Source organism: Neolamprologus brichardi, chromosome 17 (assembly GCF_056152115.1).
Source record: "Neolamprologus brichardi isolate AB-2024 chromosome 17, ASM5615211v1, whole genome shotgun sequence".
Classification (NCBI taxonomy): Eukaryota; Metazoa; Chordata; class Actinopteri; order Cichliformes; family Cichlidae; genus Neolamprologus; species Neolamprologus brichardi.
This window is the reverse complement of record NC_142120.1, coordinates 14,253,692-14,277,416: the sequence shown is the minus strand read 5'-3', so window position 1 is coordinate 14,277,416 and position 23,725 is coordinate 14,253,692. Positions and strand designations below refer to the sequence as shown.

Genomic DNA, 23,725 nt, shown 5'->3' with positions numbered 1-23,725 from the left:
TCTGAAAAGCCATCTGTGGTTGTTTATTTTTTAAAATCATCTTTCATTGAGAATATTTTCTCACACATTCATTATCTGAATAAATATTTGTAAGAGAATGAAAAAAACATGCCTCCTCCGATTCCACAGTGTACTTTCTGATTTTCAGAGGCGAATTTGTGTCATTCTGTTGCTGATTCATTTTAATTTAAAAAAGAAAACATGGATATTGTCAGCAGCGATACATAGGAACAGAGGCCAGCAGCACCCAGTTCTCATATCTGGTGAGATTTAATTAGAGTCCCCACCAAAATTACCCCAAACAGCAGTAGATGTGCTATATTGTTGGCTCTTTGTACCTCCGTATCCATTGTTTTCAGATGACATGGTCTGGAGCGCCACAGACCTCACAGTGGGAACTACTAACTTTTCATAAATAGTAATCTAAAAAAGTTTTCTGGGGAATGTGACGTCAGAATGCGCGTCTCGCTCGTTTGCATAAGAAATCTATCTTGACTAGTCCAACATCGGAAGTCATGTGATTTCAAAATAAAGTGTGTGACACCGAGACTATCGAGAAACAAATGCACCACTTATGTTGCCTAAACAGAGTTCATCTCTGCTAAACATTTTTTTTCCAGATTAGCTTCTTCAGATTACAAGTGCAATATTATAATGAGGCCACAAGTAATTTATTTCTGGTTTAAAATAAGCCTTTGAGGGTCCCTATTGGTCCACATACAGTTAAGGCCAAGTGTCTTTTCTTTTTTTTTCTTTTTGCCATTTCATTAATTAAAATGTATTTTAAACTTGTATAAAAATATTTTTGGAGTAAATAATTTAAAAAATATATAGATAAATGAAAAATCCTGGATATACATATATAATGAGGGAAAGAGAGAGAGAGAGAGAGAGAGAGAGAGAGAGAGAGAGATAGAATACATTACCACCATGACCATGATTTACTTTCATGATTTTGGAAGTGGTTGATCACTGGAACTGTGGCTGGATGACAGTCTCTTGTATAATTTTATGTAAATACCATGATATAGTGTGCTGTTTAAATCTAATATTTATTATTATTTATTTGTATTGTTGTGGTGTGTTTTATGGTATAGCACCTTTGTTTTGAATATGCTATAACCATAAAATGTGTTTACATACTTATTTTATTTGCCAAAAAAACCCTTGTTTTTGTTAAAAGTTGCAAACATATGAGCACAAATATTTTCAAGCGAAAGCTGTAAATTCAAACATTATTTATGGAAAACAAAAAAAGGACTTTTTTGTTATGCATTTCATTATTTAATTGTTTTAAAGCTCTCACATGAGCTGATTGCTTAATAAAGTGTGTAATTTAATTCAAGCAGTCTCCTTCAGCTCTATGATGTCTGTGAAACTCTTTGCTTGGCGTTATATATACGTCATCGCCTGTCCTCGCAGTCATATTGTGAAAATCTTGACCGGATGTGCAGGGTCGTCTGCTTATAACTGACACGGCTGTTTCAGTCAGTTGATCCATGGTGCCGCTGCTGAGCAGAAAAACGGCGAAAAGATTTGTAAATCGGCACCACTGGGACCAGTAACTCTTCGTTAGAACATAAATCCTCAATAGGACAAGTTTAAGGTGAGTTTACATAGATACTTTTACGTTGTGCTCTTTTACTAACTTACTTTTATTAACTGAAGGGGCTGTGGCTTATTCGCTAATGTTGGAGCTAACTGAGGGCTAACTTTATTAATTCGCACTTGAAGGAAGTTGGCTTTACAAATACGAGAACCGGTATTTAGTCGTGGGAAAGGTCAGTTAATGGTAGCGCTAAAGTGGTTTCAGGTGTGTCATGGAGTGTAAAAGTGAAGTTGAACTAGTTCACCACTGACTATTATCACGGTTGCAGTAACTTGGATATTCCGGGGACCTGTAGTAAGACTTAAGCCAAACCAAGTTAAGTGGTAATGTACTAAATGTCACCGTGAGTTATGTGGGATTTGATGTTATTGTTATAAAGCATAGTCGGTCAGCTGCTTTAAGATGTTTCACCTCAACTGTTCTCACGTTTTTGTAATGCGAGTCTGGAGCTGAAGTGGTAAAGGGCGGGGCAGGTTTCGCAAGTAAAGATAACCTCCTAGCTTGCACGCTGTGCTCGCAGCATTACATAATTTTAACATTTTCTGTGGAAACTAATAGATTGGTATGTTTGTCTGAGCTCTGACACATGCCCTCTTGATCTGCTCTGCTCTGCTCAGTTTGCTGCAGTGTCATCTGGCTGCCAAGTTCTGCCCTCCTTCACTCCTGTGCTGCACATATCCCGACAGTCTGTGTCTATATTGCTCAGAGCTTTGGGGACGGACTATAACAAAACACCTAATGGTCATGACATTTGCCATGAATGAGTGGAAGTTATCAGTCATCATGTAGCAGGAGAATTTAGAGATGGATACCAAGGCGGAGATTTGAGGTCCTTGTGTTTTGTATGTGTAGTTTTGTTGTCAGGGTAAAGCAGTAGTGAAAATGCACCTGGTTCCTTTTTTTTAGGGGGGGGACATCCAAAATGATTGGCCCTTCACATAACCAAGCTAAACTTAGAATGGGTGTTCCAATTCATGCTGAGGACACTTGACTGCATTTTGAGGTACTGTTGTTGGTGTATTCCCACGAAGAAGTTAAATGACTATGGGCCTGCAACACTTGATGAGACTATCTTTACTAGAACTAGAATAAATAAATAATATGCTACTGAGTTCATCTCATAACCAAACTCCCCCGTGTTTTCAGTCTCTTACTCTTGTGCTCCTCGACATCATGATGGGTGTTTTGTGCAGCTGTTTTTCCTCTAAATAAGAAGTTTTGGTGGCCACCAAATATATTTGGGCTTTCCAGGGTTGGTTAAAGAAAAGTAACTTTTTTCTCTCTAAGTAGCATTTGTATTTACTTGGGCATAAAATCTGTGCCCAAGAGAACTTTTACATTGGTGTTTTTTGACTGAAGGCTTTCTTTTGGTCCTCTTGACTCAAGCAGTGAATGTGAATATTGTGTTCGTAACTGGTAGATAATTGAGTTTTAAATTGAATTAATCGCCCAGACCTAATTCACAGTTCAACATAATCCTTATTTATTTTAGATTAGGACTTCTTATTACAGTTAAAAAAAGAGTACTTTTTTTTTATCGCTTCTTTTATGCCAATGCATTTATAAACAAATAAGGATAAGAAATTGATTTGTAACAGTTGGTAGATTACTTGTTTGCGGTTCTTTGCTGTAAGGCTGCCACGATTAGTCGACTAGTCATGATTACGTCGACGACTGATTTAATAGTAGACACGTCGTTTGAAGCTTTGTAAGATCACAAAAGACGCAGAAATAAGTAGGATTTAAGAGTGTAATAACGGACTGAAACAGAAGATGGCAGCACTGCATGTACAAGGATGCCAGCTGTCGTTAAACCCAGAAGAAGAAGAATCTGTGTCCCAGAATTCATAGCGCAGCCCAGCTCAGTTTCCAACAATGGCGGCAGCTAGTTAGTTTTAATATTACTCTTATTATTCTTTCTGGGTCACAAAATATACGTTTAACATATTTTCAGGCGAGAATGTAGCTGTGTAAACCTCAAATATCTGCTCAGTTTATCAAGACACCACATATTTTCAAAAGCGCTCCGACATTTACGGAGACGTCTGTTACCCACTAGCTTGATAGCTGGCCGGGGACAAGGCTCACTAGAGCCCGTGAGAACACCAGACTCCCGGCAAATCGTTTTCAAACCCACCACCGTCTTTCGCTACTCAGGTTAAACATATATAAGTAACTTAGATAACTTACAAATGTTATTGTTTGGCTTTTTTTTTTAGTACTTTATTTGTTCCTAAGTAAATCGGTTTGGCTGAGAAATAAAGTTATAGTTTTTACACAGCTGAATAAATGTCAAGCAGACAACTGATTATCAGAAGTGTGAGATGCTGGAGAATATACTCCGGTGTCCCGTTATATTTTAGATAGCAAGGAGTTTATTAAACTTCACCGAAACAATCTGTAAATTTCATTAACATTTATTCAACTATCATCTTGTCTTTATTTTTAGTTAGCACATACCTTACACACTTAAAGCTGTAAGCTAATGATAGTTCTATAAGAGCAGATGCATGCTTGTGCAGTAAGCTGTATGTTTTACATCCAATGGATACATGATCTGATTAGTCGACGAATCGCAAAAATAATCGGTGACTAGTCGACTATCAAAATAATCGTTTGTGGCAGCCCTACTTTGCTGAAGACTTTGCATACTGCTCATAATGCAAGTCTGGGGCTTCCACAGGAAAACATGCCCGGTGGTGATGTAACAATCTCCTCTTTCCCTTTCATGTAATACTGGATTTCCCTCCATTATGTTTCTCTCCATGCTGTTGGCATACCCAGTGGAAAGTGCCTGAAATTGTGGAACAAATGCCATTGTTTATCCTTGTCCACTGAGCAACAGGGGGACTGATCAGTGATGTTGAGGCTACAGTTAACAGGGTGTTGACGGACCAGCGGTTTCACTGTGTAGAGATCTGAGGCTTCTTAACTATAGTTAAGTTCTACCAGTGATCTCTGTAAGGGCCACAGATGCTGTTCTGGAAAGGCCATATTCCTTTAAGAGCAGCTGTTGAGCTCATGTGAGGAAAAGAGGGCAGAGTTGACTGAGAGTGATAGATATTAAAGGTCATGGCCTGTGATTTTATTTATTTATTTTTTTTGGTGGGTACTACTACTCCTGAGTGCACAAGTTTTTTTTCTTTTCTTTCCTCCTTCTTTGCACAGTTGGTATTAAACAATGCCCTGCAGTGAAAGTGCAATATTGAAGGGATAGATCAGTTCAGCTGCACTCTCCACCACAGAGATTGCAGCTGCTTTGTACTACAATAAAGTAAAATGGAAACATGCAAAACAAAACAAAAAAAAAAATCACCCCTGCTCTGGTAAGTAACTTCCATGTGACTAGCTTTCAACACATTTCATTTTTTGCTTTGTTTTGTGTATGTCATGTATGAAAATGGTTAAAGTTGCTCAAACATTTAGTCTACCCTCAACATAAAAATAAGTATCATAGCTTCACAATTAATCAGTTTCCTGGTTCTTTTACCTCTTATGGTTTTCAGTAGGGCTGCCACAAACGATTATTTTGATAGTCGACTAGTCACCAATTATTTTTTGCGACTAGTCGACTAATCGGATCATGCATCCATTGGACGTAAAACATACAGCTTATTGCACCAGCATGTGTCTGGACTTGTATAACTACCATTATCTTACAGCTTGAAGTGTTTAAGGTATGTGCAAACTAAAAATAAAGACAAGATGATAGTTTATTAAACTTTTAATAAAATTTGCAGATTGTCTCAGTGGAGTTTAATAAACTCAGCCATCTGCTCCTTGCTATCTAAAATATAACAGGACACTGGAGTAAATTCTCGACCATCTCACACTTCCGTTTAATCAGTTTTCTGTTTGACGTTTATTCAGCTGTGGGAAAACTATAACTTTAATCTCAGCCAGACCGATTTACTCAGGAACAAATAAAACACTAAAAAAAGCCGAACAATAACAGTTTTAAGTTATCTAAGTGACTTATATATCATGTTTAACCTGAGTAGCGAAAGTCCATGGGGGGTTTGAAAACGATTTGCCGGGAGTCCGCAGTTCTCGCTGGCTCGAGTGACCATTTAAACCCCCCGGCTAGCTATCGAGCTGGTGGGTAACAGATGTCTCCGAAAACGTCAGCGCACTTTTACAAATATGTGATGTCTTGATAAACCGATCAGATATTTGAAATTTACACAGCTACATTCTCGCCTGAAAACATCTTAAAAGTTTATTTTGTGACCCAGAAAGAGTAATATTAAAACTAAGTAGCTGCCACCATTGTTGGAAACTGGAATTGGCTGGGCTGCGCTATGAATCCTGGGATGGGTTGGGCTACGCTGGGGAAATGAAGAACGCATTTGTCAACCGCATTTGGAGGCGTCTTCGAATTTGGAAAGCCTTTGTCACGCCGCTGTAACGTAATCGGCCTTCAAATCCGGCCTCCAAAGGATGCGGCCTGAATTTGGACTCAGCTACGATACCGGAGTTGTTCTACTTCAGGGTTTAACGGCAGCTGGCATCCTTGTACATGCAATGCTGCCATCTTCTGTTTCAGTCCGTTATTACACTCTTAAATCCTACTAACTCCTGCGTCTTTTAGGATCTTACAAGGCTTTAAACGACGCACCGACTATTACATTTGTTGTCGACGATTTTGATAGTCAACGTAATCGTGACTAGTCGACTAATCGTGGCAACCCAGTTGTCAGGCAGTTAAATATCTATCAATCCTGGTGTCATTACTGGCCCATTCAAAAATTCTTGCAAATCTTATAATCTGAGGAAAAAATATAAAATGAAATGAAAAGGCACATCCGCATTTGCTATAAGTTGTGGGTTCTTGCTTATACTGGCAGATATCCAGACTAACATGTATTTGTCAGGCAACAAAAACTGACACAGAAGCCCTCAGGATGCCTCCAATTACTGAATGCATTTAGATGGAGGCAGAATGAGATTGTGTCACATGAATGGAGCAATATCTGTGTTTCACTATTAAATGTTGTTTTTGCTGAAAATGGCCATCATATAACAAATCCTCATCAAACCACTTGCTTTGCATCATCTTGTGTTCTTATTATGTTTCTCAACCACTGATATAAAGACTGCTTTAGGCATGTGTGTGCCTGTCGGCTGTATATATGTGCTCATTTCTGTGGTGCGTACGTCCTGTTGTTTCCTACTTTTCTGCTTCATTCATTAGTATCTGTGACAGTCTGCAGGGCATTCTGAGGAACATAAACAGGCAATGGGAAGTCAGTCTACTGGTAGCTTATGGAAAGGAATATGCCCTTGGTAAAGGGTGTGTTTTGCTTAGCAGTCTTTCCCACCATTTGCAGAAGTCTCTGGGAGCTCGTGTCTTTTTACAGACGTGACTCGGGCTTTCTCACTTCTTGCCAGCATACTACAGTAAGTGTTCATATGCTTTTAATAAAATGGTCATCTTTTGCCATTCATCAGCACTGGTCAATGTCCTGTTTTTATGAGGGAATGCACAGCATTTATCAATTATCCCTGTGTCCTACATAATGACAAAATATCACATTTTGACATTTTGTTATGCCCAATGAGGAGAAATTATAAATCAGCACAGCTGGAAACTAATGAGATTATCATGGAAAGCCCCATGGAGGAAAGCAAATCCAGCTACAATAAAGACTGGAAAAATGCTGAACACAGTGATAGAAGAGTCTTTTTTTTTTTTTTTTTTGCCTTAATTATACATATATGCCTGAAGATATGTGGTGGTCCGAATGCATCCTTCTTGAACCTTTACAGCCTTAGAACTGTTACAACAGCTAAAATAACAGTAAACTGTTTGAGAAGTTAATGTCATTCATATAAGAGTATTGAGCAGACTTGAGCTTGCTTTATACTAATCATATCTATTTAAAAAATATGATTTTAAGGAAGATGATTTTATTGTTGTTATTATTATTATTTTGAATAAAATCATATGCTCAACCTGTCCTGTTTTACTATTTGTTTCAATAAGGTTTCAACACTTAAGCAGAAGTAAACTATGCCTCATCGGGCCATGCTCACCCTATTCGGAGTCTGCTTTTTAAACCATTCATAAAAGAAACCACTAATACTACTTTCCAAACAGACAGCCTGACAAGTGTATTTCAAAGCAAGATTAATGGGTTAGCGAGTTATGTCAAGCTTTTCAGTGTAATGAAGGTGGTTCTGTTTTAACCTGGGAAGAGCGCCATAGCAACTTATGCTGACCACATAACCTTTTCCAGTGTAAAGTCTGCTGTAATTTCCACTTTATCCGACTCAGACTTCAGTAACATGCAGCTTATTATAGAATTATGATTATTAATATAAGGTCTCCAGCCTGCAAAACTGTAGCACCAAAGGAATCTGTAAAGTTATCATAGTGCCAACTGTACATCACAATGGCCTGGTTTTTCTTGCATACAGAACTGTTGGTACCAAACCCTCCCAATGCATCCTCAAGCAAGGTTTTGGTCTTTCCTGAAAGCAAAATTAAATCAATAGGATTATATTTTCATTATGATGGCACTTCCTTTACTTAAGCATAAAATAAATTTTCTTTAACAAATAGCCCAAAAAAGACAATGCATAGATTTCAATTAAAGTTAAAGACTTATTGCCCTAGTTATCTACTTGTGTACATAAACACGCACCAGAGAGTTCTTTGAACCTGGAAAAATGATGCTGGAAATTTTTTTTTTTTTTTTTTTTCTTTTTTTTTTTTTTCATTCAAAGATTCTTGATTTTATGCAGCACCTTTTGTGTTGGTATATTTGCCCCTTTCTTTGGAAGTATGCAGTATCGTTCAGTGTAGAACTTGAGTCTTTGATGTGGCAAAAAAGGGAAATGTGTCAAACTCACCCTTTCATGTGGGCACTCAGAGAGCCAGGGCTGGCAAAGAAAGTTGATAACCGCTATCAAGATACTGTTATCTCTGTCTGGGGTTTGGGGTTTTGTCAGTCCAGCTAACTCGAAGAAAGCCTGGCTGTGTTGAACTCAATTTGCAGAACAGCTCTTTGGTGTTTTTTGCAAAATGGGTTCAAGTAGTGACCGTATGGGAATTTACTTAACATGCCATGGCTCAGTCAGCCACGGAGGAATGTATTTGTTCACTTCTATCTTAAGGCTATTGTCAGCAATTAAATTCCACTGTGGTTAGTACATACACTTATCAGACTTCAGTGATTATGCAATTTCTAAGCCTGTAATCTAAGGCAGTCTATAGTCTTGATTAAATTATACATTTAGAAAGACACTTGTCATTTTTATTCAATTCAAATTTAAACGATAAACACTCTCGACTTTAGTTTCCGCATATTTAAGTGTTTTTTGCTTGGGCATAGCAGCATAGTGTTGAAATTTCCAGCGTTCTCCTACAGTGACAGACTGAGTGGACTTCAGACCCCAGCTTAGTCAACACCATTGTTTACAGTTCTGGCTCAAGCTGTGTTCAATTGTTTAGCACAGTCGACACAATGTCCTTCAGAGCCAAGGGTGTGCAGAGGTTTTCCTATAAAGGAATTCATAGGAATTCAGTCTTTGTGGAGATTTAAGTTTCTTTTAACTGCATAACAGATTGTTCTATTCATCCTTGTTCATTTTGAATGTAGCTACTAGAACATCACCTGCTCAAACATATTTGTATCCTGAGAATATAAGCATGTAGTTTAAACTGAGTTTTCATATCCCCAAGCACATGAACACATCTCAAAATGTTGATGTTTATGTATCTTGTAAAGGCAAAGTCATATTCTCAGTTTCATCCCCTCCCATGAGTAACAAAACAGAAATGTGTACGTGTATTACTACAGTTGTTATTGGTTTACTCATATTAGGTCATTACGATGTTATTGGAGGTTTCTGTTGAATTTTCTTGCTGGTTTCAAATATCCTTGCCCCTGTGACATCACCTTTGTTTGTTTTTGTTTGGGTGTTTTTTTTTGTTTTGTTTTTTTTCTCTCTTCCTGTCACCCAAACAAGCAGCTTGTGTTGTGTAGTCCACTGTTTGAAACAGCTGGTAGGAGGGACAGGACGACAGGATTGCACATGCCCCTTAATTCTTGGAAATTGGCTCTAATTAATTTTGTTATGAAGAGGTGTGTGTTTGAGGTCTAATGATCACATGCTCATCATTTACTCTCTTCTGGCTTGTCTCTTTGAGATTTTGATCATCTATACCTCTTACATGATTGCTTATGAAGAATGGTCTACAAAGAAAATTGTGAATTTTGCACTATACCGTCACGTCTAATCAGTCAAGTCTGTTATGTTTGAGCTCAAGGTTACTTCCCCTTCTCCACCCATCACTGGTTCAAAAGTGTATGATGACTGAACAGGGTGTGTGGTGTTTGTTAACTTAAAAGGGACCCATTTTGCTCATTTTTAACTCAGTATTTTTGTTTTCTCTGATTCTCTATATAGTGTGTAGCTTACATGCACAAATACTGAAATTGAAATGGTGCTTTGATTTAGAGAAGTAACCCATTTAACAATAATAAACTGAGTCAGGAATGGTGTTATAACTGGACTATAACTTTTTGATGCAGACAAAATGCTCCACAACTACAGCTTATTAAAGCTGTCATTTATGAGAAAATTAAAGTTCACCTCCTTTTCCTTTTTTTTTTTTTTTCTTAAAAAGAAAAAAATATCTAGAAATGGTGGCACACCATCTGTTGTTGCATAGTTTCTTCTGAGTGTGTGTATTGGCTGTTAGACCGACATAACTTCACAGTTTAAGAGAAAATTGTTCATTTGCCTCCCTGGCCTGTGGACACCACAATACTACCCTCTGTCCAAGTCCTGCCCTGGAGGCCATGGGCCACTGACCATTGATGAACAGACCCACAGAGCAGTGGGCCTCATCTTCTCACTGTCTCGCTCAGCTGAAAGGGGCCCAGTGTGTTCATACTTGGCACTAAACTGAATCTTGTGTGATCCAGTCGGAAGTGGACAGCTCTCAATTGGGGGTGAGAATTGTTAGATTTATAAGTTGGTTTTTTGTTTTGTTTTTAAAAAGTAAAAGTGACTACTGGAAGTGTTTTACAAGACTTTGATAAAACTGCTAAACTCACCATGGGTGTGAATGCATCTAAAAGTGTGTGGTTTTTTTGTTTGTTTGGTTGTTGTTTTTTAAGTTACAGATCTAAAAAAAAAAAAAAAAAAATGGAGGTAGAACATGAACGCTTTAATTTGCTATGTTTTTATTGGAGACACACATTGGAAGCCACATTTGACTTTACGGGGTAATCTAGAGAATATAAACTATCTCAGCATTATTAAAAACTTCAAATTACTTCTGCTCTAAGTGCAACTGAGCACAGACTTTGTTGGGTGAAAGTTCAAATACACTTTGACGTGCCCATTTGAGAAGCATTTGCATCCTGTTAGATTTAACTCTGATCTGAAAATGTATATGAGATACTAGAATGAAAAGGGCCTCCAAGCTGATGAGGATGAGAGGAAGGATAGGAGTGAGAAATTTAGCAGAGAGGAGTGAAGGGAAGAATAAACTGCCTGTTTTTTGAGGCTTTTGAGTTTGAAATGCTGGATGCGAGGACTCGAGGAGTAACAGAGCACAGACTGTCGTACTAGTCTGGAGGAAACGGAAGCTGCCCGCTGTGCGCCTCTTGATGGTTTCTCTTTTTGCGATAATAGAGACTCAGTGTTCTGTGAGTAGCCGCTGTGGTTTCAACTTGTCATATGTGCTGGTGGGGGCGTGGGGGACCCACCTGCTGGCCAAGATTATCGAACCAGATCACACACTCTGCACCTGTCTGAACTGCTCTTCTGAACCTTTTATCTTTCACCATCTTATCTGCGTCTGAACACCGCTGTAGTCTCTGTGGAATTTTGTGACAGAACAGTGATGTTCACTAAATGCTGTTTTCTTGGTGGTTTTGTAATGCATGGAGGGAAGACAAATTTGAGTTGGTGTTTAAAATGTTTCCCTTCCCCCTTTTTGTTTATGAACATCAGCTTGTCTTCCCCCCACACATTTGTGAAAGTGAAAGTTTCTGTAATAACATGTGAACTAGACTGATTGTAAAAAGCCTTGAACCTTTTCAAATGGAGGGTGGTTTGTGCTCATAACATGGATATTCTGACTTTTAATTTTGGCGTGTGTTTTCTCTAGGACCCACACACTAAGTGTAGCTTTGGGCAGCAACCATGTCAGGCACCTATGATGACTCCATGATTGATGTCTCCAGTGACAGCTTCTGGGAGGTGAGATTCATTAAATCTTTCCTCTGTTCTACAGTTTGTAACTTGGTTATTTACACTTTTTTTTTTTTTTTTTTTTTTTTTTTTTTTTTTTTTTTTTTTTTTAAATGGCTCAAGTCAATCAAATGATTGAGGATCAATTATAATAAAATGATGCTCTAAATCATTCTTGGGAGGGGTGTAACTGCTCTCCAAAAGAAAGCCCTTTAATAGAAAACAAGCACTGTAGTTCCTTTTTTTTTTTTTCTCTCTGTATATCCATCAAGTTTTATTTTCTGATTTCCAGGTTGGAAATTACAAGCGCACCGTGAAACGGGTAGACGATGGTAGTCGGCTCTGCACAGATCTCATGAACTGCATTCATGAGCGGGCGCGTATTGAAAAGGCCTACGCACAGCAGCTCACTGAATGGGGGAAGCGCTGGCGGCAACTTGTAGAGAAAGGTAAGATTAAATTGTACATAGTTAATTTTTTTTATATACATAAAGATTTTGCTTTGTCTTAGGTAAATTGAGTGTAGTTTATACTGTGCCGGTTCAGTTGCCTTAAGGTGAAAAGCCTACAATAAATTATAATTATTGTAGCATCTTAATCTTTCTAATGTATTTATCACCCAGAACAATGTGCTGATTCATCATCAACAATGGGAAATTTGAGCTCAAGTTGAATCTAAGCGTGAATTTTCTCAATAACTCTGCCGTCAGGACCTCAATATGGCACGCTGGAGCGAGCGTGGGCTGCTCTGTGTACTGAGGCAGAGAAGGTGAGCGAGCTTCACATGGAGGTGAAAGCAGCATTGATGGGGGAAGACTATGAGAAGCTGAAGAACTGGCAGAGAGAGTCCTTCCACAAACAGATGATCGGTGGCTTCAAAGAGACTAAAGAGACTGAAGATGGCTTCCGCAAGGCTCAAAAACCCTGGGCCAAGAAACTCAAAGAGGTGTGAATTTCAAACTTCTCATGAGCTCAGGACATTTGATGCGAGTAGGAAAAGTGTAGTTTAGCTTTAATAAATCATGAGCAGCGTCAGCTTTACTCTAGAACTAAACATTTAGGTCAGGCTTCACATTTGAGGACTGCAAATCACAATTGGGCTTTACAAATTTTAGTCTGGCACACACATCACTTTGTTCTCATTTAAATTTCATCCTCTAGTTGTATGGTCTGTAGCCTGAAAAGACAGGCTAACAAGCTACCAAACACGGAATGTCACAAAAAGGAAGTTTTAAGGGTGACTATCTCAAGAGGTGGAAGTACTTAATTACTCAATTTTAAAAACTGCTATATTTATCACAAGATGATCTCAGCAGTCAGAGAACGTCATTTCTCTTGTGAAGTTCATTTTTAACTTTTTGGTTTTTATATGCAACCATGGTTGCATGTCAGATGATCAAAAAACAGGGTGTTAACACACCTTTGTTGCTGAGGAAGGACCATCTTTCTTATAACTCGTATGGCATTCAGCAGTATCCCTCTGGTAGTTTCTTCAATTGTGCTTCTTTGAAGTTGGATAGGGCAGAGTAAAATTTCTCAACTTAAAGTGATGGCTATTATTTTGCTCATTTTCACTTTCATTTGTTAATGTCATTCACTTTCTATGGTCTGTGGGTCACAAAATGAAATGCACTCGGTGGATTTTGTTAAAATTCAGTTGATAAAATCGAGCGAGTCCTTTTGTCTGCTTCAGGACTTTGGCTGCACAATTCTGATACAGTTAGCACATGTTAATAAACTGTTTGGTACTTAGCAAGCTTTCCAGTTTTGCCATCTTATCTAAAGCAAGGAAGTCATTTATCATCTTGCTGATCACAGCTATAAATTTTACCCCTCAGTTCTCATGAATACATTTTACTGACTCATTGGTAATCATGGAAAGAAGAGCAAACAATGTCTTAAACAACACCAGAGCACAAGCACAGTTGTATCTGGTTAGTGTTGATTTTGAAGGTTACTGCCAGGCATAGGAAAGGAAATGGTGAGGGCACAGAGGGAGACTCCTTTGGTTGAAAATGAGGTCAATGTATTTCCTACTGCTACTTTTATTTTAGCCTATTTACTTGTCGGAACCTACCCCCCCTTCTTCCTGGGCATATTTATGACAGGGCATGTTGCAACCTTCAGGCTCCCACCCACTACTTCCTGTGAGTATGATGTCACAGGGGATGGTGACATCCTGGCCTGTCATTGAGCAAAACTGTTTTGTGATGGAGATTTATTGATTGACCAGATGGGCAAGGACAAGCGATGAATGGCAGAGAGAAAATGAGGGTAATTAACTGGCTAGCTGACATGGGGGAAGTGGGTAGCGTGTCAGTATTGGACCTGCCTTCTAAACTGACTATGAAGTATTTTATTCATAGGCCTGAGCCGCCTTGTTTTGTTTTTGTGGACATTAAATATTTTTTTCTATTCAGAAAAGGGAAAACACACAAATGTCTGTTATAACTTAAAAATCAGGGCTGGCTCTTGTTGTTTTGAGCCATCTAGCGTAATGATTACAAATGACACCGAAAAAGTTCTGCTTTTTCGGTGATCAAGTGTGGTCATCAGTTTACATAAATGTGAAGGCAGCCACTTGAACATTTTGGAAAGCATAACAAATGTTGTTTGCTTAGATACTTCACTGAAAGTTTTCACACAAATTAAGGCTGGGTAAAGAGGTGGTTACATCTTCAGATACCAGTGTTAACAACTCTTTCCACACTTCCTCACACTGTTTCAAGTTACCTGGTTACACACGACTTGTGTCATTTCCTTAATTTTACTTTAACCATCAAACCTGCAGGTAGAGACTTTGAAGAAGGCCTACCACACTGCTTGTAAAGAAGAGAAGCTTGCAGCCAGCAGGGAGACTAACAGCAAACTCGAGAGCAACAATAACCCTGAAGCCCAAAAGAAACTCCAGGAAAAGGTGGAAAAATGTCAGCAAGAGGTCCAGAAGGTACAGTTTCCTGTGGCAAGAGGCTAAGAGGGAGGCTTGTAACTGGGAGGACATTTTGTTTTGTCCCCCCCTTTTTTTTTTTTTTCCCTTTCTTAGCTGAATGTGGGAATCTGTGTGAGTTTTTGTTTGTTTTGGGGTTTTTTGTTTGTTAAATGTGATTTATCATTCCTTCCCTCCTTACCTTTCAGACTAAAGAACGTTATGAGAAATCCATCGAGGAGCTTGACAAATTGACCCCTCAGTACATGGAAAACATGGAGCAAGTGTTCGAGCAGTGCCAGCAGTTTGAAGACAAGCGCATTCAATTTTTCAAAGAGGTGCTGCTGGAGGTTAAGCAGCACCTGGACCTCTCAACCAATCACAGGTCAGAAATGACATACCACCCCTTTCAGAAAGACACAGATGTGGGAGAAGTTGGAGCTTTGAATAGTTGCGCTTAAAGTGTATCCCTTGCCCTTTGTCATTGTAGATATCAGGGAGTTTACCACACACTGGAAGACACAATCTCTGGCACCGATCCTGAAGAGGACCTAAAATGGTTCCGGTCCAATCATGGTCCTGGAATGCCAATGAACTGGCCCCAGTTTGAGGTAATGTACTAAAGACCACACTTATTTAATGCATGAGTGTAAATCTGCTAGGGGAAGGGTTGAGCTCAGAGCAATGGCTAGAGGTTTCCAAATAGTTTTTACATCCGAACCGGACGCTCTGTTTGACTCCTGTCACTCCGAAGAGTGAGTTGTTGTTGCAGACTTGATGAGATGATGATATACACTAATAGCTGTTATATATTATTCAGTAGGGTAATTTAAGAATGAATTAAAGTACTTTAGGAAGCGTATCTTAAGAGCCGCGGGTACTCTTGAGGTGCAGCTGTAAGCACCACAGGTCAGAAATGGGAAAACATCTGAATGAAAAAGTTTCAAGGGAAGTAAGGCATTTGGCCCAAGCAGGAGTTATAGCCTTCTGTCACTCTTGGCATTGAGACACCAGCGGTGGAAGTAAATCTGTCTGTGCGTAAAGCTGCATGCGCTTCCACTGATACAATTTATAGTGTTTTTGAATACTCTTGCAGGCATAGTTGTTCCAGTGAGGCAACTTCTTCCACTTTTTCTGTCTGAACAGTGCTTATTTTTGGAAGTGTGTTTTTTCTTTTCTTCTTTTTTTTTGTTTGTTTTTTTTAAAGAGGAATATATCTCCCCTTAGATTAAATTCTACACAACTGAGAACTGCTATCCATAGCACATTTAAGTAAACTGAATAAAACATCACTGTGTCTTCATTTTCCTGCAAGATGGAGATTTTTTTTTTTTTGTTTATGCAACTGTTTCAGCAACATGGTTTAGGATTGCATAGTGTTATCTGCATTAAACCTGTTGTACCCCTGCTTTCCTTTCCGCATATTTGACAGAATTTGGAATGGTCTCGTCCTCGTCCCTCTAAGAGATGGTCCATTGTAGTGAGTTCTGCATGAGAGGGCTATTCGCTCACAGCAGCCATGGGGAGACTATTTATTCCCACTAACCCTCTCTCATTCTGTGTGTGCCTTTGACTCAAGTTGCCTTAGTGAAACTTAACTGAGACAAAACTTCATGTGGTATATGCAGACAATATATGAATACTATGAGTGCCAGTCAAAGGTTCAAGCTTCCTGACATTTACTTTTCCTCGATATCAGAATTGCTGTAATTTTTCTTTCGTCTTTCTAACTTTTGGACTCTGACCCGTCATTTCAGCCTCTGAGGCATTCCTGCAGTTCATGTGAACTCTGCAGTGTCACATGATACTGTGTCATGGAAGACTTTGGTTTTAAGTTATAAATCAGAGGGGTCAGAGAAACTGGAGCTCTGAGGTTATGCTTGCATCCATCTAAGGAAGAATACAATTATGTAATGTGAATAACCTTCCTCTCTTTGGTTGAGGGGAAAATTTGTTGGTGCTATTTCTCTTTCAATGGGATATGGATGCTGTATATGTCTGTATATCCTTTACACACTGCAATATAAACAGAAATGTATGCACAGTTTTAAAATTGAGAATTAGTGGATCAGCTTAAGAAATGCTGAACTGATCAGGGACTCTGGGGCTGTGTGTTTAAGATGCTGTGCTTATGTTCTCTCTGTACTAGCTGATGGGCTTGTTGATTCACTCTTTTCACTTGGCTAAGTTTGGCACAGTTGTACGGTTAATTTTTAATAGGTAATTTTTTAATGTGTAACAGGAATGGTCCGTAGACCTCAACCGAACCTTGAGCAGACGAGAAAAGAAGAAGCCATCAGAGGGCATCACATTGACGGGCATCAGTCCAGCTGGGTCAGACCAGCCTGTTCAGCCTGCTAAAACCAGCAACAGGTAGATGTCTGACAACTCATTGGTTCACTGTCTTTGTCAAAGATGCAGAGAATAGAACATCTGTTTTAATACACACATCTATTCAAATTCACCACATCAAAGATGCTGCTGCACCCTGTGCATGGCATCCTACTCTTAAGGAATGGCTGTAAACTTTGCATGAGGGAAGCTCCAGGAATGATGTTCAGTTGTGCAGCCGTCCCCATGGCAACAGTAAACATTTTGATACAGATTGTTGGGATAAAGTTATCGTCAAGAGACTGAAGTCTGCTGGTGAATACCTGAAAGCATGCCAAAAGTACTGTGAAAATACAACCCACGCACATGCTTTATAGGCATTCATATTGGTTGTGACAAGTTGAAAAAAGGCCTGATTAGTCAGACATCTGTACTTAAAGCAAGTGGGCTAAGATGTTAAGTTAATACTCCATTGATCTAATAAAATACATAAGGGATTTAAGGCTCCTATCAAAGTTAAATGTCTGGCGGTTTTTAATAACATGAAGAAGTTTTTCTAAAGCGATAAGATCGGAATGTAATTGACCTTAGACATCTGTTAACTGTGTCGTGGCAACAGTACTGTGGACTTGACAAATCATGGAAATGATGACAAAAAACTAATTTAGATACGCTCTATAAAAAAACTTGGTTAAATGATTTGTAATTGTGTGTGTGTGTGTGTGTGTGTGTGTGTTTTGGGAGGCCTCAACTCTTCACATTCCTTTGTAGCTTTGTAATCTCTCCATTTAATGTCCAAACACCTGCTGTTTGCTCTTAACAAGCAGGAAGATGTGTGCATTTAAAACTTGTGGAGGAGTGTGTAGAGGAGCTGATTGAGGGAATGCCAAGCATGGAAAGTATTTGGCCTCTGACCACTACCATTGCACTTGCTGCCACTCCCCCGTATATGCTGCTTATTGTTGGTTCTTTTTGAACATCAGTGAGTATGGGTACTTGTTTCAAGTCTGTTCCCTATCTGTAGTCACAACTTGGATAATGGTGAAACTTGTTTTTGAGTCAGTGTCAGACTTGTCTTTTCTTTCCCTGTGTTGTTGTTTTGTTTTTCTTCTTTTTCTTTCCTCTCTTTGTCCTTGATTCGAAGTGTCAGACATGAATCAAACTGATTTTAAAACTCTTAGAGCTTGCTTAGAGCAATGTCAAGTCTTTTTAATTCGTGATTATGAGGTCAACTTTGGATGGTTTCAGTCAGCTAAGTTACACTGTACCAGACTCCCACTGCAGAAGTGTTTGCTGTAATAATGCCACAGGCTTAACTCGGAGAGCATAGCATGACTACGCAAACAAAGGCGTTCACATTTCTGTACTTGGGGCCAACTGATAACTGCTTCTGTAAATGTTTCTATAAACAGGGAGTAGGAGTCTTGTTTCCTCTGATACAGGCTGCCTTCAGGTTTTTTGCTCCTTGAAACACAATCACAATAATAGGACGTAAACAACCCTCATGTGACTTCTTCACAGGGTTTTTACACCTAAACAACCCACAGCTGGCAATTAAGGGCTCAGGGAGGGGCTCACTGATGTTTTTGGTAGCTTTGTGATAATTATGACATGCAGCACTTATTAGTGCAAAACAAGTCGCACTAGAATGCTCTGTCTGTTTAGTTTCATGCTTTGTTGACGTCACTCTTTCATATAAATATGAAAATTACTGGGTCTTCCAGCTGTCCTTAAACCTACAGTTATAGCCCCACCTCTCTTGCTGTTGCTAAATGTGCAACAGAGACAGAAATCTCTAACCTTCAGCTGACTAATTCTATGACATGATTAAATTCTAAAATAACCTTCTGAGCTTGCCTGTGTTTCATCTAGACTTCTACACTCTATTATCAAGCTTTAGAAAATGTAGCCCATGACAGGGAAACCGTCAGACGGCCCTGCTGGAAAAAGCAGGTGCACAAGCGTGTCCTTTTTTTTTTTTTTTTTTTTTTTTTTAGATGGCGGAAAACATGATTCAGTGATGGGAAGTTTTACAGAAAAAGTTGCTTCTTGAGTGCTGTCAGTATTTTCCCATCTTTTTAAAAATAGAGTAAAGCCCACATTGTTGGAGGGACTTTGAGCAAAGAGTTGTACAGAAGACTGTGCAAAGACTTTTGTCTAACTCAGTTTTGAATATTTACTTCATTAGACGTTCTTTGACTATGCCTGGCCTTGTTTGGGGTTGGATACTTAAACTGATGTCTAAACTCATTTCATTCCAGAGAATGGCGTAAAAGATTATGGAGTCTGACTGTAAGAGCTCATTATAGTTACATGCACACTACTGGAACCTGCTGGGAAATCCATGATGTTGTGCAAGACCAGCTTTGTTTTGTTTGGATACTCACTGTTGGGTTGAGGGGTTTAGTGAAAGGCTGATAGGACAACTTTAACTTGTGTGATGTGCTGATAAACTTAAAGTTGTTACCTCACTGGACACATGTTCATTTGCCCAACCATTTTCTTAGATCCTTATGAACTTAAATCCCATCCCAGCTGTCGCTGAGCGAGAAGCTCTTTACACCATGTATAGGCTGTCAGTCCATCACAGCAATAGCCCTTTAGTTTCCTTTTGGACTAAAATATCGAATGGGTCGATGATCCAATCTTCTTCTGCTTCCTGTTATGCATAACTTTTTTTTTTTTTTTTTTAAATCCCAGGTGTGACTCTGTATGCATGCTTGTCAACAACAATCTCTCACTGTGTCCCATGTTGTCAGTCTGACTGTACCAAAAGCTGCACCTGCGGGCACGAACCCGTTTGACGAAGATGACGATGAAGTGGGGGAGACTGCCGTGGAGCAGGAGATCACAGTCAACAACATCGTTGTGAATAAAGAGGAAATAAAAACGTTGGTGAACCGGAAACGCTCACCTGCAGAATTTTCTGTTTCTACCTTTGCTACATGGAGCGTCGTTGGTGTCGCGTCTTGTGCATTTTCCTTTTCTTGGTTTCTTCCCACTACTTTTTCTTCTCTTGTTCCTCAGGTGTCATGTTGTGGCTCTGCATGGTCATTGAATGGCATTGCACACAAAGCCTGTGTCTGTTCTTCATCCCTAACAGTTTCATGTCTTGCGGAACGTTAAGTGTATGCGCATGGAGGCGCATGCTTCTGCTGTGGAAACGCATTGTTTCTCTCTTACAGTCAGATCTGGATATTAGATTGAAATTGGTCCTTTTTTTTTGTCCCAGCTGATAATTAAAAGGCTCTTTAAAACAAAATGAGTAAGAGTTTTGTGTATCAACTTTTATTCATTTGTGAATATCAGTTGTACCTAATGGGTGGAGGGATTCAAAAATAGCCTTGAAACCATAAACTGGTCTGACTGTAAATTATTCTTGTTGGTTTTGTTGGTTTCAGCTTTGCCTGCCAAGTTCCTTCTGATGTTTAGGTGGCTCCCTCTCCTGGTCAGAGTTCAAACTCCAATCATGCGTTGACAATTGTGATTTGTCTTGCTTCATCTTGTTGTGCTTCGGTTTTTGTTTTTGTTTTTCTTACATGTCACGTTGATGGTTTTCTTTTCGTCTTTTTTTTGCTTTGCCCCCTATTATTTCTCTCTCTTCTCCATAGACTTCAAGTTCTTGTTCTCAGTGGCATCTAAGCAATTTTGAAATCATTTATCCTGTGTCAACCAAATGCTTACTTTTTAGTCTTGCAGTTGTTTAGACTGACCCCAAAGGATAGTGTTTTCTGGATTTGGAGATGCATTTTTATGCTTTTGGGTTTCCACTCTACTGTATTTGTTTTATTCCCCCCTTTCTTTTTTTTTTTTTTTTTTTTTGCCCTAACCAAACTCTTTCCACCTGCCTTGACGGTTTTTCTTTGACGTGTGAGGCAAAATACCAGGTTTTTACTATGTGGTTGGTCTGTCTGTCCAGTGCAAGCAGTACGGAGAAGACTCCAGACTGGTCGGATGAGGACACAGCTGGTAACCCTTTCTCCACCAATGGTGAGGGTAATCCATTCGAGGAAGAGCCGGCCTCTCCTGTTGTATCGGTGCCTGTCAAAGCTCTCTACGACTATGAGGGACAGGAGCAGGATGAGCTGAGCTTCAAAGCAGGTACATGACTAAAAGGGGTCATGTACATCTCAGTTTGGCCTCAAGCAATCATTTATGAAGGAGATTATAATTTCAGTAATGTACAGCTATGACCACTTCATTAGGGTACATCTTAGAGTTGGACCTCCCTTTGTCTTCAGGGCTGCTTTAATTCTTCATGGCATCGATTCAACAAGGTGCTAGAAACGGCCCTAAAAGATTTGAGTCCATATTGATATAGTTGCTGGAGATGCATACTTCCATGATGCAACTCTGTTTAACCACATCCTAAAGGTGCTTCCCCTTTATTAGATTGCATTCTGGTGACCTTGGTTCTGCTCAAAAAATTTTAGAGCTGCATATTTGACGCTGCTGCTGTAAACTGACTTGATTCTTTTTTCTTTTTTTTTCTTTTTTTTTTTTAACTTTCAAATTAGAATGACTTCTGTATATGTACATGGATTAAGATTGATTAAGATTTCTCTCTCCCCGTTTCCAGGTGATGAATTTACCAAAATAGGTGAAGAAGACGATCAGGGCTGGTGCAAAGGCAGGCTCAAGGATGGACAAACAGGCCTCTATCCTGCTAACTATGTGGAAGACATCCAGTAATGAATTGCCACTGATGGAAACAAATGTGAAGAATGTGTTTTATGAAACTTGACAGGCTCTTATTTTCAGCCCTCTTTTCCTTGTTTGTGATGACTGGATTGGAGTTGGTGGAGGACAGAAGAGAAGGGTTTGTAGAGCTTAGGAGGACCACTTTAGTCACTTCTTACCCGTGGACACTGTTGGAAACTAACTACAAGTTTCCAGAAGATTTCAGGAAGATCCAAGAAGACTTGCTGTTGGTGTAAGATGTTACTTAGAATCCCATTTATGCTGTTACAGAAATAGCTATTCAAGTACATATTAGATAAGACTGAATGAAATGTGTGAATTTAGATCATTTGAAAAAATCACTGAGATTACGATCTTATAAATAGTCTTGCATGCGAAACACAGCCTTGATATGCAAGCCCGTTTTTAATTCATCAAGGGAATTGAACCTTTTTTATAACCAGTACTTGCATTTCTCCTGAAAGAATCCAGTCCATAGATGTTTTTTATTATTTGGCCTGAATTGTGAGATTCATGAACTTCATTTTAAATTAGTGTTTATATTCTCTCATTTCTTTCAGGGTTTTGATTTTTCCCCATTCAGTTTGTAACTGTTGTGGTTGTTGTTATTTAGTTTTTCAAAGGAATGGTAAAGGTCCTCAGTTCACCTTTATTCATGGGTAGACTTCCTTTAGTCACTGCAGCTGAATGTATTCGTTTTTACTCATGGATTGTTCACTTTTACTGCATCCACTGACCCCACTCCCTTTCTCACATACCTTTCTGATGATTGTAGATATTTTTCATTCAACACTGAAAGTTTCTCACTTGAATCTTCTAAGTTCAGTTCTCGATTCTTGTCACATGCCAGGTTATGGGAGAATATTTTGTTTAATTTAGATTTCATGTTCTAGCAATAAAACCACAATTAAGTATTGTATTGCATACATGCATATACATTAATAATATTAGAACAAATCAAATATTCTGATTGGATGATGTGCAGGAAATTATTAATTTATGATGCCACAAGTGCTTTTGTTGTTCTCATGCTGAAATGTTGTGATGGAGAATCGGTTTGTACATTAACTGAATGTTTATGGCAAACGTTCATCGACCGTTACTGCTATATCTGTAAATATGATTTATATTTTCCCTGCAGAGGGCCATATGAGTTGCTTTAATCACCAAATGTTTTGTGAAAAATTCCTTTTCTTTGGGACCTATGACATTGCTATCACAGCCTTAATGCACAGTTTGCAAATATGAGCTGCACATCGTTCACAAACAGCATTCATAAGTGCACCAATTAAATAACTATTACTTTTGATGCCTTCAGGCTACAGCAGAAGAGGAAAAAGTTTTGTTTTTGTACATCAGTGAGGAAAGATGTTTGAGTGTTGCTAGCAAAATGCAGCGACAGTTATACTTGCACAGGAAGGTTTGTAATTGTTGTCCCACATCACAATAAATGAATTTACTGGGAAAATATACAGATTTTCTTCTTATATTTTCACTGAATGCCTAAATAACTTCAATGAATCTAAAGACACTCAGACCAGATTTGATCACTATTGTACTTTATTTATTAAAAAAGTTTGACTGCATCTAACTTTATTCTGTTGCTGTAATTTATTTATTTTTAATATATAGTTTTGTTTTTTTTTTAGGCACCATATGACTGTAAAATAAGTTTTATGTCGTAGCCTTATGCTATTGTGCAAGACGAGGATTTAAACAATACAACAGAAAGTTGAACAAATCCCAACAAACTGGAATATGCAGTTGGATACTGTGATAAATCTGACTGTATTGTTTTTAAGGTTTGGCATCAAATCCATCCAAGACAAACTAGACTGGATGCAGTTTTCCCACACACTGCAGGTTTCTATTTATAGTCTGGCTCTCTCTCTCTCTCTCTCTCTCTCTCTCTCTCTCTCTCTCTCTCTCTCTCTCTCTCTCTCTCT

General features: G+C 38.8%; 1 protein-coding gene across 2 annotated transcripts; it reads left to right on the top strand.

Moving 5' to 3' along the window:
• The first annotated feature begins 1,446 nt into the window (after positions 1-1,446).
• pacsin2 (protein kinase C and casein kinase substrate in neurons 2) lies at positions 1,447-23,249 on the top strand. Of its 2 annotated transcripts, XM_006780784.3 has the most exons (11): positions 1,447-1,606; positions 11,739-11,830; positions 12,114-12,270; positions 12,532-12,767; positions 14,613-14,768; positions 14,957-15,132; positions 15,238-15,358; positions 16,990-17,120; positions 19,838-19,969; positions 20,998-21,179; positions 21,658-23,249. In XM_006780784.3, exons 2-11 carry the CDS (start codon positions 11,774-11,776, stop codon positions 21,768-21,770), a joined length of 1,461 nt encoding a protein of 486 aa, XP_006780847.1. In that variant the 5' UTR covers positions 1,447-1,606; positions 11,739-11,773; the 3' UTR covers positions 21,771-23,249. The 2 variants fall into 2 exon arrangements, with proteins under 2 accessions (XP_006780847.1, XP_006780848.1); XM_006780785.3 differs by lacking the exon at positions 19,838-19,969.
• The last annotated feature ends 476 nt before the right edge of the window (positions 23,250-23,725 follow it).